The 13,834-nt window shown below is 35.3% G+C and overlaps 1 protein-coding gene across 8 annotated transcripts in view; it reads right to left on the bottom strand.

Annotated features, from left to right (window-relative positions):
* Positions 1 to 13,834, bottom strand: part of RAD54B (RAD54 homolog B) — a 250,288-nt gene that overhangs the window by 147,005 nt on the left and 89,449 nt on the right. For all 8 annotated transcript variants that reach the window (XR_002135967.3, XM_088799052.1, XM_019713370.3 and 5 more), the window contains 2 exons: positions 4,533 to 4,823; positions 1,859 to 2,034 (listed from right to left, as the gene is read on the bottom strand). Coding sequence is in view for 7 of the 8 variants with exons in the window: in XM_088799052.1 (XP_088655178.1) it covers positions 1,859 to 2,034; positions 4,533 to 4,823 (467 nt within the window). In the remaining variant the exon portion in view is untranslated. The remainder of the gene's footprint in view (positions 1 to 1,858; positions 2,035 to 4,532; positions 4,824 to 13,834) is intronic.

Here is a 13,834-nt window from a genome sequence, read left to right as displayed (position 1 = left end):
ACAGCCTCTTCAATAAATGGTGCTGGGAGAATTGGATAGCCACGTGCAAAAGAATGAAACTGGACTGCTATTTGTCACCATGTACCAAAGTTAATTCAAAATGGATCAAAGACTTAAGCATAAGACCTGACACAATAAACTGCATAGAAGAAAACATAGGTACTAAACTTATGGACCTTGGGTTCAAAGAGCATTTTATGAACTTGACTCCAAAGGCAATGGAAGTAAAAGCTAAAATAAACGAATGGGACTATATGAAACTTAAAAGCTTCTGCACAGCAAAAGAAACCATCGACAAAATAAAGAGGCCACCAACTGAATGGGAGAAGATTTTTGCAAACAGTGCCTCCGATAAGGGGCTAGTATCCAGAATATACAAGGAACTCATGCAACTCAACAACAAAAAAACAAACAACCCAATTGAAAAATGGGCAGAGGACTTGAAGAGACATTTCTCCAAAGAGGACATACAAATGGCAAATAGACATATGAAAAAATGCTCAACATCACTAATCATCAGAGAAATGCAAATCAAAACCACAATGAGATATCACCTCACCCCAGTCAGAATGGCTATCATCAACAAGACAAATAGCAACAAATGTTGGAGAGGCTGTGGAGAAAAAGGAACCCTCATACACTGTTGGTGGGAATGCAGACTGGTACAGCCGTTATGGAAGGCAGTGTGGAGGTTTCTCAAAGAATTACGAATAGAATTGCCATATGACCCAGCAATCCCTCTTCTGGGTATCTACCCAAAAAATCTGAAAACATTTAGAGATAAAGACACGTGTGCTCCAATGTTCATTGCAGCTTTGTTTACGGTGGCCAAGACATGGAAACAACCAAAATGTCCTTCGATAGATGAATGGATAAAGAAGTTGTGGTATATATACACAATGGAATACTATTCGGCTGTAAGAAAAGATGATATAGGAACATTTGTGACAACATGGATGGATCTTGAGAGAGTAATGCTGAGCAAAACAAGTCAGACAGAAAAAGCAGAGAACCATGTGATTTCACTGATATGTGGTATATAAACCAAAAACAACAAAAGAACAAGACAAACAAATGAGAAACAGAAACTCATAGACACAGACAATAGTTTAGTGGTTGCCAGAGGGTAAGGGGGGCGGGGGGTGGGGGGTGGGAGATGAGGGTAAGGGGGATCGAATATATGGTGATGGAAGGAGAACTGACTCTGTGTGATGAACACACAATGGGATTTATAGATGATGTGATACAGAATTGTACACCTGAAATCTATGTAATTTTACTAACAATTGTCACCCCAATAAATTTAATAATAAAAAAAAAAATGATGAAGCTGTTTTGGGACATGTGAAGCTTAAAGTATAGTAGGACATCAGGATAGGGTTAGATGTGCATTAAACAGTTAGAAAGAAGGATGTGGAAACTAGAAGAGAGAGTTGGAATAGAGAGATTTGTAATCAATAATATATGGGTGATAGTTAAAATCTACTGGGAGTAGAGATAACCCAGGAAGGGTGTTTAGAGTGAGACGGAGGGTAAAAAGAAAACCCTAAGGAATATCAACATTTAAGGGGTAGTAAAAGAAGGATTCTGAAAGAGATTAGAAACAAGCTACGTGTTATATATCAGAAGACATCTCTGGGTTTTTTTAAATATATGTATTTACTTTATATTTAATTTTTCTTAAAAACTTAGACACATTGTTAATAAGTTTTAAAAATACTGGGAGCTGACCAAAGAAGAAAATAACTTACTTTTAATGTTTTCTTCTTTTTAAAAAAGAGGGGGGAGGGAGTAAGGATATAGTCTAAACTAAAATTCCATGAGCACTTACAAGAAGTCTATTAAATTGACCTCTTACTTTTCAGTAGGACGAAGTCTTTGGATAACTGCTAAGAGCTTTGTCAGCACCTGTAGTTTTCCTGACTCCTTCTCACTAAACATGAGAGGGTTGTAGTCAGCAGGGAACACATTTATCAAGCCTTCATATAGACTCCTTTCTTCAGTTTCATCCCAAGTTGAACTACATTCTTTTTCCTATTCAAAAGAATAATTGTTAACACTGGCTCATGGTTTTTTTGTTTTGTTTTTTACAATTGGGAGGGAAAAAAATGCTAAAATTATGGGGGGAGGGGGGAATGAAGATTAATAGCTACCAAAAAGATCAAGCTAAAAATCATGTAAATATTCATAGGTTACGATTTAGTCTTTTTTTTTTTTTTTTTAAGTAACATGTATTCTACCGAATTAATTACAGAGCAGTTCTAATGCAGGTGCCCAATGCCTCCTGCCTTCATCTTGCAAGTGCAATATCATCACTCAGTGGGTGTGGGGAGCAGAGAAATAAAGGAAAGCAAAAAAGAGGGCAAACAGTGCTACAAAATCTATCCCCTCCAAAACCCTGAGATTCCTCATCATTGATCCTTTTTCACTCTTCTTCCTCTTTCCCTCCCTGCTATTACTTTCTCTTCTGGTTTGTGGGCTTCACACAGCACCTCCTGGGTGATACTCAAAAACAAACAAATTAGTTTACTCAATCTTAACAATTTCTTCTGCAAGAATTCTGCCAATAAGTTAACAAAGAAATTTATTCATACTTACAACATTTATTATTTTACCAATAGTTTTTAGAATAATTTTATTCCAAAGTGATTATCAGCACTTCTGAAATTCCCCCTCCAAAACTGCTTAGCTGACATGTGAACACATAACTAAAGATTATATTTATTAATGACTATATCACCTTTTAGGTTAAATTTCTGGGACTGACAGATCTCATTCTCTCCCACATTTACCAAATTTATCATTGTTATTTACATGTGGCAGGCTCATTTCAGCCATTATATATATATATATATATATATATATATATATACACACACACACATATATATATATATTGCTATAATATTAGGGAAGGTTTACTGAATAAATCCCAGATTGTAAATTATGCACCCTTTTTGAAGTCTGTAGTATCCTATGCCTATTACTAGTTAACTGATACATTCTGGACCATCAAAAAGTCTTCCTTTTAAGGAAGAATTTTTAGCTTCTATTTTTGCTGGGCATCATGCCCAAAGGGTTTAATTTTTATCACTATGTATAGAATCTGTTTCTTAAAACGTTGCTTAATAAATGGTTATAAGCCTGTCTACTGCAGTTACAGAAGCTGACTTCTACGATAAGCTATATAAGTATAACCCACTACAGGATAAACTTAGAGACTTCTGGTACAACACTCCATTTTCTAAGTATATAATGCATGGCCTCAAACATCATGTGGCACCCACAGGTTTTCGTTTGCAAACTATGATTTTATTGTTTAAAGAAAAATATATAAGAATAAAAATTGTTAACAGGGTACTAATAATTACTGTGCAACTTCCATGGCCAGGCATTTTACTAGGTTCTTTCCACACTATTTCATCAAATTGCCCAGTAACATTGTCAGGAAGTTATTATTGTCTCTGCTTTCCAGTGAAGAAAACTAAGGCTCATAGATGTAACTTGACCATGATTAGAGAACTTGTAAGTAATACAGTGGGGACTGGTACCCAGTTCCAACTCCAAAACAGAAAACTCTCGTTATACTCCAAATTGCCTTATGTTCATTAAATATCCAAATGGTCAGCTCAACTATGCAGCCAGGAAAAATCATCCTTGTAGAAAGTATCTAATTTAGGAAAATGTTCACAATTTGTTGAGTGAAAAAAATAGATTTAAAATGAGAAACTTTAAATTGAGTTTCTTTAGAAAAAGACTGATATACTCGTATGCATATCTCTGAGCCCCTATTTCCTCACTACAAAATGGAGATGGTAATAATAGTACTTACTACATAGAGTTTTGTGAAGAATAAATAAAATACTAATAGAAAAATTTTTCATGTTTAGTACATGGTAATTGCTTAATAAATGTTAGTTAAGATTACTATTAATATCAAAATGTGGTTTTCTCTGGCTGGAGAGCTTTATTTCTTTATTATAAATTCCAAAAAGTGGTATACCACGTCACAAGATATACAAAATTGTAAGGCTTTTGATAGTTCATCAAACTATTTTTCTAGTTATACCAGTTTACAGTCTAACTAGATCATTTTTATTTTCTTCTTTGCAATTTTCTGAATTTTATAAATTTCATACAATTATGTATCACTTTTATAATGAGGAAAATAGAAATTGTTTTTAATGGCAAATTTTGTATTTGTTAGCACCAACCAAAACTGACTGTCTATATTAATATAAAGTAGGAAGGGAGACCATGACAAAGTATTAGACAGATGTCAAAGGGCATAGGGCACATACTCTAGAAGGCAGAGCCTCAAACCCATTTCATCCTTAGTTCAGCTATACGAATGTAGACATGAAGAACAAGTAGAAGGGTGGAGCAGCTCTACAACAGAACCATACTAGAGAGACTTAAAGCTTTGGGAAACCCACAAATGCAGCCCCAAGGATTAATCCAATCTGCCCTCTTAGAGTCACATGATACAGAACACTCAGCTCATATCCCTGACAGTCTCACATACTACTTACCTTTATAGAGTTGAACAAAAGGCAGGGGTGATTGCACAGTTTTTTAAGAGCTCCTATACACATTAGATGAGGACTATTTTCCAACAACCCTTCCAGACAGAATCTGACAGCGTGAGAATTCAACAGCTTTTGGTAAAGCTCAATCTGTAGTGCCCCTGGTCGGCAAAAGACTACATTCTCTATTTTAGGTGGGAGATATTTATTTATGACTTCTTGGGTTCTTCTAAGGAAAAAGAGTCCAGTGAGGCAGGTAAGTTCAGCTGCTCTCCTATCTCCTAACTCCTTTTCTTCCTATGGAAAAATAGCAGATTAAAAGTATTATAGATAAAAATACTTGCAGTAAAAATGAACTTAAATATTTTATAATGATAAACTACTTCCCTTCGAATTTTTTTTTTTAACAGAAGAAATGAAATATGAGTTTGGAAAAGGAAGACCAACCATTATCTCTTCATAATCATTTAATTAAGTGCAGCTACGGTCTCCTAAATCCTTCTTTATTTGGCTATCGGTATATTGAGAGACATTAGAATCAACAATCTACAATCTGGATTATTCTGAAAGTAAGCTTTTATGTGAAGACTATAATGGCACATAGCCCTAAAATCAAAGAAAAGAATTGATATAGAAAATTCTTGGAAGCAAGTACTTTGACAAGTTATTGATCCCAAAATTAAGCCTACAAGAAATTACTGGCACAAAGCATTACTGATTCTTTCAAAATCATTATACATTATTCATTAAATAATAGTACAGTTTTAAAGTCAAAATACAGTATGAATGAAATATATGTTCAAATTCTCTATATACAGTATTTTGAGTGTAGAGAACGTCACAACGAAGCTTAAATAAATCTCATATGTACATATGTGTTTACATATAAATCACAGAAAACTTCACTTATATTTTAAAACTATTTTCAATTTTTATTACAAAAGAAATAGGTTCAGGGTAGAAAAGTAAGAAAATACAACTGGGCAAATATAAGGAAATTAAAACCAACTTTAATCAACCAGAAACAACCACTGTTGTCACGACTTATCTTACAAATTTTTTTTCTTTGCATAAACATGCAAATATATTTAATGTTCTATTTGTTTGGTTTTTTGTAACAATAAAAAGATATCAAGCTATAAAGCTTCATGGGAACAAAAAAACCAGTTTAGCTTAACATTCTATACCAAATGTCTAGTACCTAGCATTTGTCCAACTTTAGGTGTTTAATATGTTGGGTAAATATATGAATATGATTTTATTCTTAAATAATGTATCATAAACATTTTCCATGTTACGAAATACTTGCATAAACCATTATTTTTATAGTTCCTAGTCCATCAGAAATACTCAATAATTTCTTGACCAATTACCATATTTTATTAATTGTAAGATATAATTTTTTATACTCTAGATTCTCTGAAATGGATACTTTTCATAACTCGTGACTTCTTACAATTATAACTAGATAGCATGCTTTTCTTGCTGGTACATAAAATAATGATGCATTTTAGATTGGTAGTATCTTAATAATGAAATATTGAGTCCATACAACATGTATACTCTAACCATTTACCTACCTCAGAAATGTTTATTTCCAGTTAGTTTGTTTTCTTTAACATGTTTCTAGGTTTCATTTTTACACCTAAATCTTTAAGCACATTTATAATTATTTCTTTAAAATACATTCCTTAAGTGAGACAAGGCCACAAGATATACACAATTCTAAGGCTTTCGATACACGTTGCCAAACTAACCTCCAGTTGTACCAATTTACATTCCAACCAGTAAAGGACAGTACTCTCATCTACACTTGCTATTACTATGTAAATCCAACCAAATAAAACACAATAGAAGAGAACAAAAGTTATTTCTTGGTTATTTTGGTTAACTTTTCAATACTAGTAAGGATGAGTATTTCTATATATTTCCTGTCATTTATAATTATTTTTGAAATACCTATTCATGAATTTTTAAAAAGTGATGTCATTAATGACAAATTCATTACCATCAAGCCAGTATTACAAAAAATGCTAAAAGGACTCCTTTAAGCAGAAGAAAGGACAAACAAATAAGTGAAGATCAAAAATATGAATAATATTGAGGGAGTTATCACTTTGAGAAGGGTGTAAATGTCTACGCAGTATGATGTTTTGTACACCTGAAACTAATATAAAAAATAAAATAAAATTTTAAAAGATGAATAATAAACTGGCAATAACTACATACCTATCAATAATCACTTTAAATGCAAATAGATTAAACGCTCCAATCAAAAGACATAGGGTAGCTGAATGGATAAGAAAACAAGACCAATGCAGACGCTGTCTACGAGAGACACACCTCATGTTGAAACACAGACACAAACTGAAAGTAAGGGACAGAAAAAGATTATTTCACGCAAAACGGAAATGAGAAAAAAGCTAGGGTAGTAGCAATACTTATCTGACAAAATTGACTTTAAAACGAAGACCATCATGAGAGACAAATCAAGGACATTACATAATAAAAGGATCAATCCAACAAGAGGACATAACCCTAGTAAACATTTATACACCCACATAGAAGCACCTAAATATATAAAGCAAATATTGACCAACATAAAAGCCGAGATCAACAGTAACACATTCAGAGTAGGGTACTTTCACACCCTACTGACACCAATGGACAGATCTTCTTGACAGAACAATCAACATGGAAACAGCAGCCTTAAATGACACACTAGACTAGATGGATTTAGTCGATATTTTTAAAGCATTTCACCCCAAAGTATCAGAATATACATTCTTTTCAAGTGCACATGGAAAATTTTCCTAGATAGAGCACACGTTAGGCCACAAAACAAGTCTCAATAAATTTAAGAAGATTGAAATCATATCTGACCACAATGGCATGAAACTGAAATCAATTACAACAACAAAAAAGCCCTGAAAAACACACAACCACATGGAGACTAAAAAACATGCTACTAAATAATGAATGGGTTCTAAAAAACATGTAATAATGAATGGGAGACTAAAACACATGCTACTAAATAATGAATATCTCATGGTTATGAGATAAAGGAAGAAGTCAAATGATATCTTGAGATAAACAAAAATGAAAAAAAACGACCCAAAATATATGGGACAGAGCGAAAGAAGGCCTAAAAGGGAAATTTTAGCAATTCAGGCCTACCTGAAGAAACAAGAAAAATCCTGAATCAACAGTTTAACCTTAAATAAGGGAATTGGAAAAAAAAACCAGCAAACACAGCCCAAAGTGAGTACAAGAAAGGAAATAATAAAGATCAGAGCAGAATGAAACAAAGACTTAAAAAACAATACAAAAGATCAATGAAACCACAAGCTGGTTCTTTTAAATGATAAATATAATTGATAAACATTTAGCCATCAAGGAAAAAAAGAGAGAGGGCCCAAATAAATAAAATCAGAAACAAAACAGAAGTGACAACAAACACCACAGAAAATTTTAAGAAAATACTACAAGCAACTATACACCAGCTAACTGGACACTCTGGAAGAAATGGATAAATTCCTAGAAGCATACAATCTTCCAAGGCTGAATCAAGATGAGACAGAAAATCTGAACACAGTGATTACTACCAATGAAATGGAATCAGTAATCAACGAAATCCCAACAGATAAAAGTCCTGGACCAGATGGCTTCATAGGCAATATTTACCAAATATTCAAAAAAGAGTTAACACATATTCTCCTCAAACTATTCCAAAAAATCCAAGAGGCGGGAAGTCTCCCAAGTTCATTTTACAAGGCCACTATTAAGCATTCCCCTTAAGATCAGGAACAAGAGAAGGATGACCCCTTTCGCCACTTTTATTCAACATAATACTGGAAGTTCTAGCCACAACAATCAGACAAAGAAAAGAAACAAAAGGCATCCAAATGGGAAAGAAAACTAAAATAAAAAAAGAAAACTATAGACCAATAGCCCTAATGAACATAGGTGCAAAAATTCTCAATAAAATATTAGCAAACTAAATTCAACAGTACATTAAAAAGATCAGACACAATGATCAAATGGGATTTATTCCTGGTGTGCAAGGTTGATTCAATATCTGCAAATCAATTAACATGATACACCACATAAAGAAAATGAAACATATAAATCATATGGTCATATCAATAGATGCAGAAAAAGCATTTGACAAAAATCCAGCATCCATTAATAATAAAAACTCTCAGCGAAGTGGGAATTGAGGGAACATACTTCAACATGATAAAGGTCATATATGACAAACCCATAGCTAATATCATACTCAATGGGGAAAAGCTAAAAGCATTCCCCTTAAGATCAGGAACAAAAGGGGGGTGGGGGGTGGGAGATGAGGGTAAGGGGGATCAAATATATGGTGATGGAAGGAGAACTGACTCTGGGTGGTGAACACACAATGGGATTTATAGATGATGTAATACAGAATTGTACACCTGAAATCTATGTAATTTTACTAACAATTGTCACCCCAATAAATTTAAAAAATAAATTTAAAAAAAAAAAGATCAGGAACAAGAGAAGGATGCCCACTTTCACCACTTTTATTCAACATAGTACTGGAAGTTCTAGCCACAACAATCAGACGAGGAAAAGAAATAAAAGGCATCCAAATGGGAAAGAAAGAAATGAAATTGTCATTATTTGCAGATGACATTATACTATACAGAGAGAGAACCCGAAAGATTCCACCAAGAAACTATTAGAACTGATAAATGAATTTAGTAAAGTAGCAGGATAAAAAATTAATATTCAGAAATTGGTTGCATTTTAATACACAAATAATGAACTATCAGAAAAACAAATTAAGAAAACAATGCCATTTATAATTGAATCAAAAAAAATACTAAGGAATAAATTTACCAAGGAAGTCAAAGACCTGTACTCAGAAAATTATAAGACACTGAAGAAAGAAATTAAAGAAGATACAAACAAATGGAAGTACATACATGCTCATAGTTCAGAAGAATTAATATACCGTGCTTCCCCAAAAATAAGACCTAGCCAGAAAATCACCTCTAATGCGTCTTTTGGAGCAAAAATTAATATAAGACCAAATATTATATATTATATTATATTATATCATATTATATTATATTATTTAAGACTCGGTCTTACAGTAAAATAAGACCGGGATTTATATTATAGTAGCATAAGAAACAAGTCTTATATCAATTTTTGCTCCAAAAGATGCATTAGACCTGATAGACTGGCTAGGTCTTATTTTCGGGGAAACATGGTACTATTTAAAATGTCTATACTATCCAAAGCAATGTATAGATTCAAGGCAATCTGTATAAAAATACGAATGGCATTTTTCACAGAACTAGGACAAATAATCCCAAAATTTACATGGAACCTAAAAGACCCTGAATAGCCACAGCAATCCTGAGAAAGAAGAACAAAGCTGGAGGTATCGCGCTACCCAATATCAACTTATACTACAAGGCTATCGTAATGGTATTGGTATAAAAACAGACACATAGGTCAATGAAAACAGAACAGAGTCCAGAAAGAAATCCATGCTCATATGGTCATTTAATCTACGACAAAGAAAGAATTTACTTTGGGGTAATGACAGTCTATTTCATAAATGGTGCAGCAAAAACTGGACATATACATGAAAAAAAAATGGAACTGCAACACCTTCTTATGCCATATACAAGAATAAACTCAAAATGGATTAAAGACTTAAATGTAAGACCCGAAACCATAAAACTCCTAGAAGAAAATATAGTAAGTAAATTTATAGACATTACCCTTAGTAATAGTTTTACTTGATGTATCACCTCAGTAAAGGGAAACAAAAGAAAAATTAAACAACTGGGACTATATCAAACTAAGAAGTTTTTTCACAGCAAAGGAAACCATCAACAAAACAAAACCACATCCTATGAATGGGAGGAGATATAGGCCAATAATACATCTGATAAGGGGTTAATACCCAAAATTTATAAAAAACTCATACAACTCAACACCAAAAAAATGAACAACCTAATTTTAAAAATGGGCAGAGGACATGAAGAGACAATTCTCTAAAGCAAACATACAGATGGCCAACAGATGTATCAAAAGAGGCTCAAAGTCACTAATCCTCAGAGAAATGCAAATAAAAACCACAATGAGATACCACCTCACTCCTGTCAGAATGTCTATCATCAATGAATCAACAAGCAACAAGTGCTGGCGAGGATGTGGAGAAAAGGGAACACTCGTGCACTATTGGTGGGATTGTAGGTTGTTGCAGCCACTATGGAAAACAGCATGGCAGTTCCTCAAAAAATTAAAAACATGGGCCGACCTGGTAGCTCAGGTGTTTGGAGCTACGAGCTCCTAATGCCAAAGTATGCTAGTTGGATTCCCACATGGGACAATGGGCTCTCAAACACAAGGTTGCCGGTTTGACTCCTTGACTCCCACATGGCATGGTGGACTCCGCACCCCACAACTAAGATTGAACATGGCACCTTGAGCTGAGCTGCCGCTGAGCTCCCAGGTGGCTCAGTTGGTTGGAGCGCGTCCTCTCAACCGCCAGGTTCCCAGTTCGACTCCCATGAGGGATGGTGGGCTGTGCTCCCTGCAACTAACAATGGCAACTGGACCTGGAGCTGGGCTGCGCCCTCCACAACTAAGATTGAAAGGACAACAACTTGATTTGGAAAAAATCCTGGAATTGCACACTGTTTCCCAATAAAGTCCTGTTCCCCTTCCGGAATAAAATCTTTAAATGAAAATAAATTAAAAACAGAACCACCTTATGACACAGCAATTTCACTCCTGGGTATTTATCCAAAGAAATCCAAACCACTAATTCAAAAAAATATCTGCAAGTGACATCATAAAAATGGGAGCATGAGGTGAGCCTCTGGAAACCTCCCGTAGAATTTACAACAAATTGAACAACTATAACTCCACAAAGGGCTTGCTGCACAGCGGACAGGCAAGACGAAGAAACTCACTCCTGAATTCACCTAAAGGTGGACAAATTGCATAGCACGGGAGGAATGAAGGCAGAAGTGTGGAGAGGACGCAAACCTAGCTCAGTGCTCCGAACTCGCTGCATCCCGAACTACAGCAGATGCCGGAGAGGGAAGAACTTGGACTGCTACGGCTGTTTATGGACCACAGGGCTGCGGGGACAGCATATAACACGGCTGTACCCAACGTTCACGGCAGAGATTTCGGAGCAAAGACTGAGGGAAGAAAGCTGAAAACAGTGGTTTAAGCCTTCACTGCCGCAGAAAACGGGAGACATAGGCACTAAGACTAGTCGCCCCCTCCCTACCCTCCCAGAGCTCAACCTGCCACCACCTAACCACTGCTGGAAGCAGAACAGTAGCAGTGTCAGATCAAACCAACAGAATATTTGCAGTTCTGAGAATTGTTGTCCACAGACTCGGACTCCCAGCCCAATGAGTTCCGACAAAGGGGAGGGAGCTGTGGAAGGAGGGACTGGCTGCGGTGGTGGTCACCACCATGGCTCTGGCCATCTCTCATAACCAACACTACCACTGGCCCCACCTATCGGGGCGGATCCCTACAGGAGTAAAGAGAGCCGCTGAAGCACAAGACTCTGAATCTGGTGCAGGAAGAGCTCTGAAACCTCAGAAGCTCTCCAAATCCCCACACGGAGGTGGTGCAGTACGACCAAGGCCAACTGTTCACAGAAGAGAAGCCCAATTCCAGGGACTCTCCCCATTGTGTGAGAAGACGGAATAGTATAGAAATAACAAACCACTACTGTGTGAGAGAGAATAAAAGTCTACATTTGGAGAGGAAACAAAACATTCTACCAACACTTACTGGAAAATAAAAGAAAGACCTCTATCAACCTGATGCAGAATCCACTCCTGAAGATGTCTAGAAAGAGAAATCATAAATCATTAATGGCCAAGAATAACCAAGGCAACAAGACAGCTCAGAAAGAAAGTGAAAAGTCTCCAGAAAATGAACCTAAGATATGGAAATATGTGACTCAAATGACAGAGAATTCAAGATCGCAGTTCTGAAAAAATCAATGAGATGCAAGAAAACACAGAAAGGCAGTTTAATGAACTCAGAAACACAATCAAAGAACAAAATGAACATTTTACCAAAGAGATTAAAATTTTTAAAAAGAACCAAATAGAATTTCTGGAGATTCAGAACTCAATAGAAGAAATGAAGAATGAAATAGCCAGCTTAGGTAGTAGAGTTGACCAGATGGAGGAAACAATCAGTGACATCGAAGACAGAAACCTGGAAATGACAAGAATGGAAGAAGAAAGAGACTTGAGACTTAAAAGAAATGAAAGAACTCTACAAGAATTTCCTGACTCCATCAGAAAGCACAATGTAAGAATAATGGGCATACCAGAAGGAGAAGAAAGAGAGAAGGGAACAATGAGTACATTCAAACAAATAGTCGATAACAACTTCCCAAACTTGTGGAAAGAACTGGATCCTCGAATCCAAAAAGGAAATAAAACACCTAATTACTTCAACCCCAACAGGCCTTCTCCAATGCACATTGCACTGAACCTGTCAAAACTCAACTACAAAGAAAGAATCCTCAAGGCAGCCAGGGAAAAGAAGACGGTAACCTACAAAGGAAAGCCCATTAGAATATCATCCGATTTTTCAGCAGAAACTCTACAAGCCAAGAGAGAGTGAAACCAAATATTCAAACTATTGAAACAGAGAAATTATGAGCCAAGAATAATATATCCAGCAAAGATATCCTTTAGATATAAAGGAGGAATAAAGACCTTTCCAGACATACAGAAGTTGAGGGAATTTTCTAACACACGACCTGCACTATAAGAAATACTAAAGGAGCTATTCGACCACCATCAACAGGGACAATTTGTGGCAACCAAACCATAAAAAGGGGTAGAGTAAAGGCCTGAACTGGAACATGGGAATGGAGAAAGTAAGCATGCTGAAGAAAATGGAATACTCTAAATATTCAAATTTACATAAACTTAATGGTAACCACTCAAAAAAAAAAAAAAAAGAAAAAAGAAAATCCAGAACTAAAATATATAACATAATAAAAGAAGTAACAGGAAAAAATCGTAAAGTACCACCACACTGAAATAATAGATACCAACTAAAAGGTAAAAAAACAAATGGAGACACACTCCTCCCAGAAAACCAAAGATAGAATGATAGGAAATCCTCATATATCAATAATCACCCTAAAAGTAAATGAACTGAACTCACCAATAAAAAGTCACGGAGTAGCAGATTGGATCAAAAAACTAAAGCATATGCTGCCTACAAGACACAGTTCTCAGCTACAAGGACAAATATAG

The sequence above is a fragment of the Rhinolophus sinicus genome, chromosome 6 (genome assembly GCF_057876585.1).
Source record: "Rhinolophus sinicus isolate RSI-liver-muscle chromosome 6, RSI-T2T, whole genome shotgun sequence".
Classification (NCBI taxonomy): domain Eukaryota; kingdom Metazoa; phylum Chordata; class Mammalia; order Chiroptera; family Rhinolophidae; genus Rhinolophus; species Rhinolophus sinicus.
This window is presented reverse-complemented; position numbering and strand designations above follow the sequence as displayed.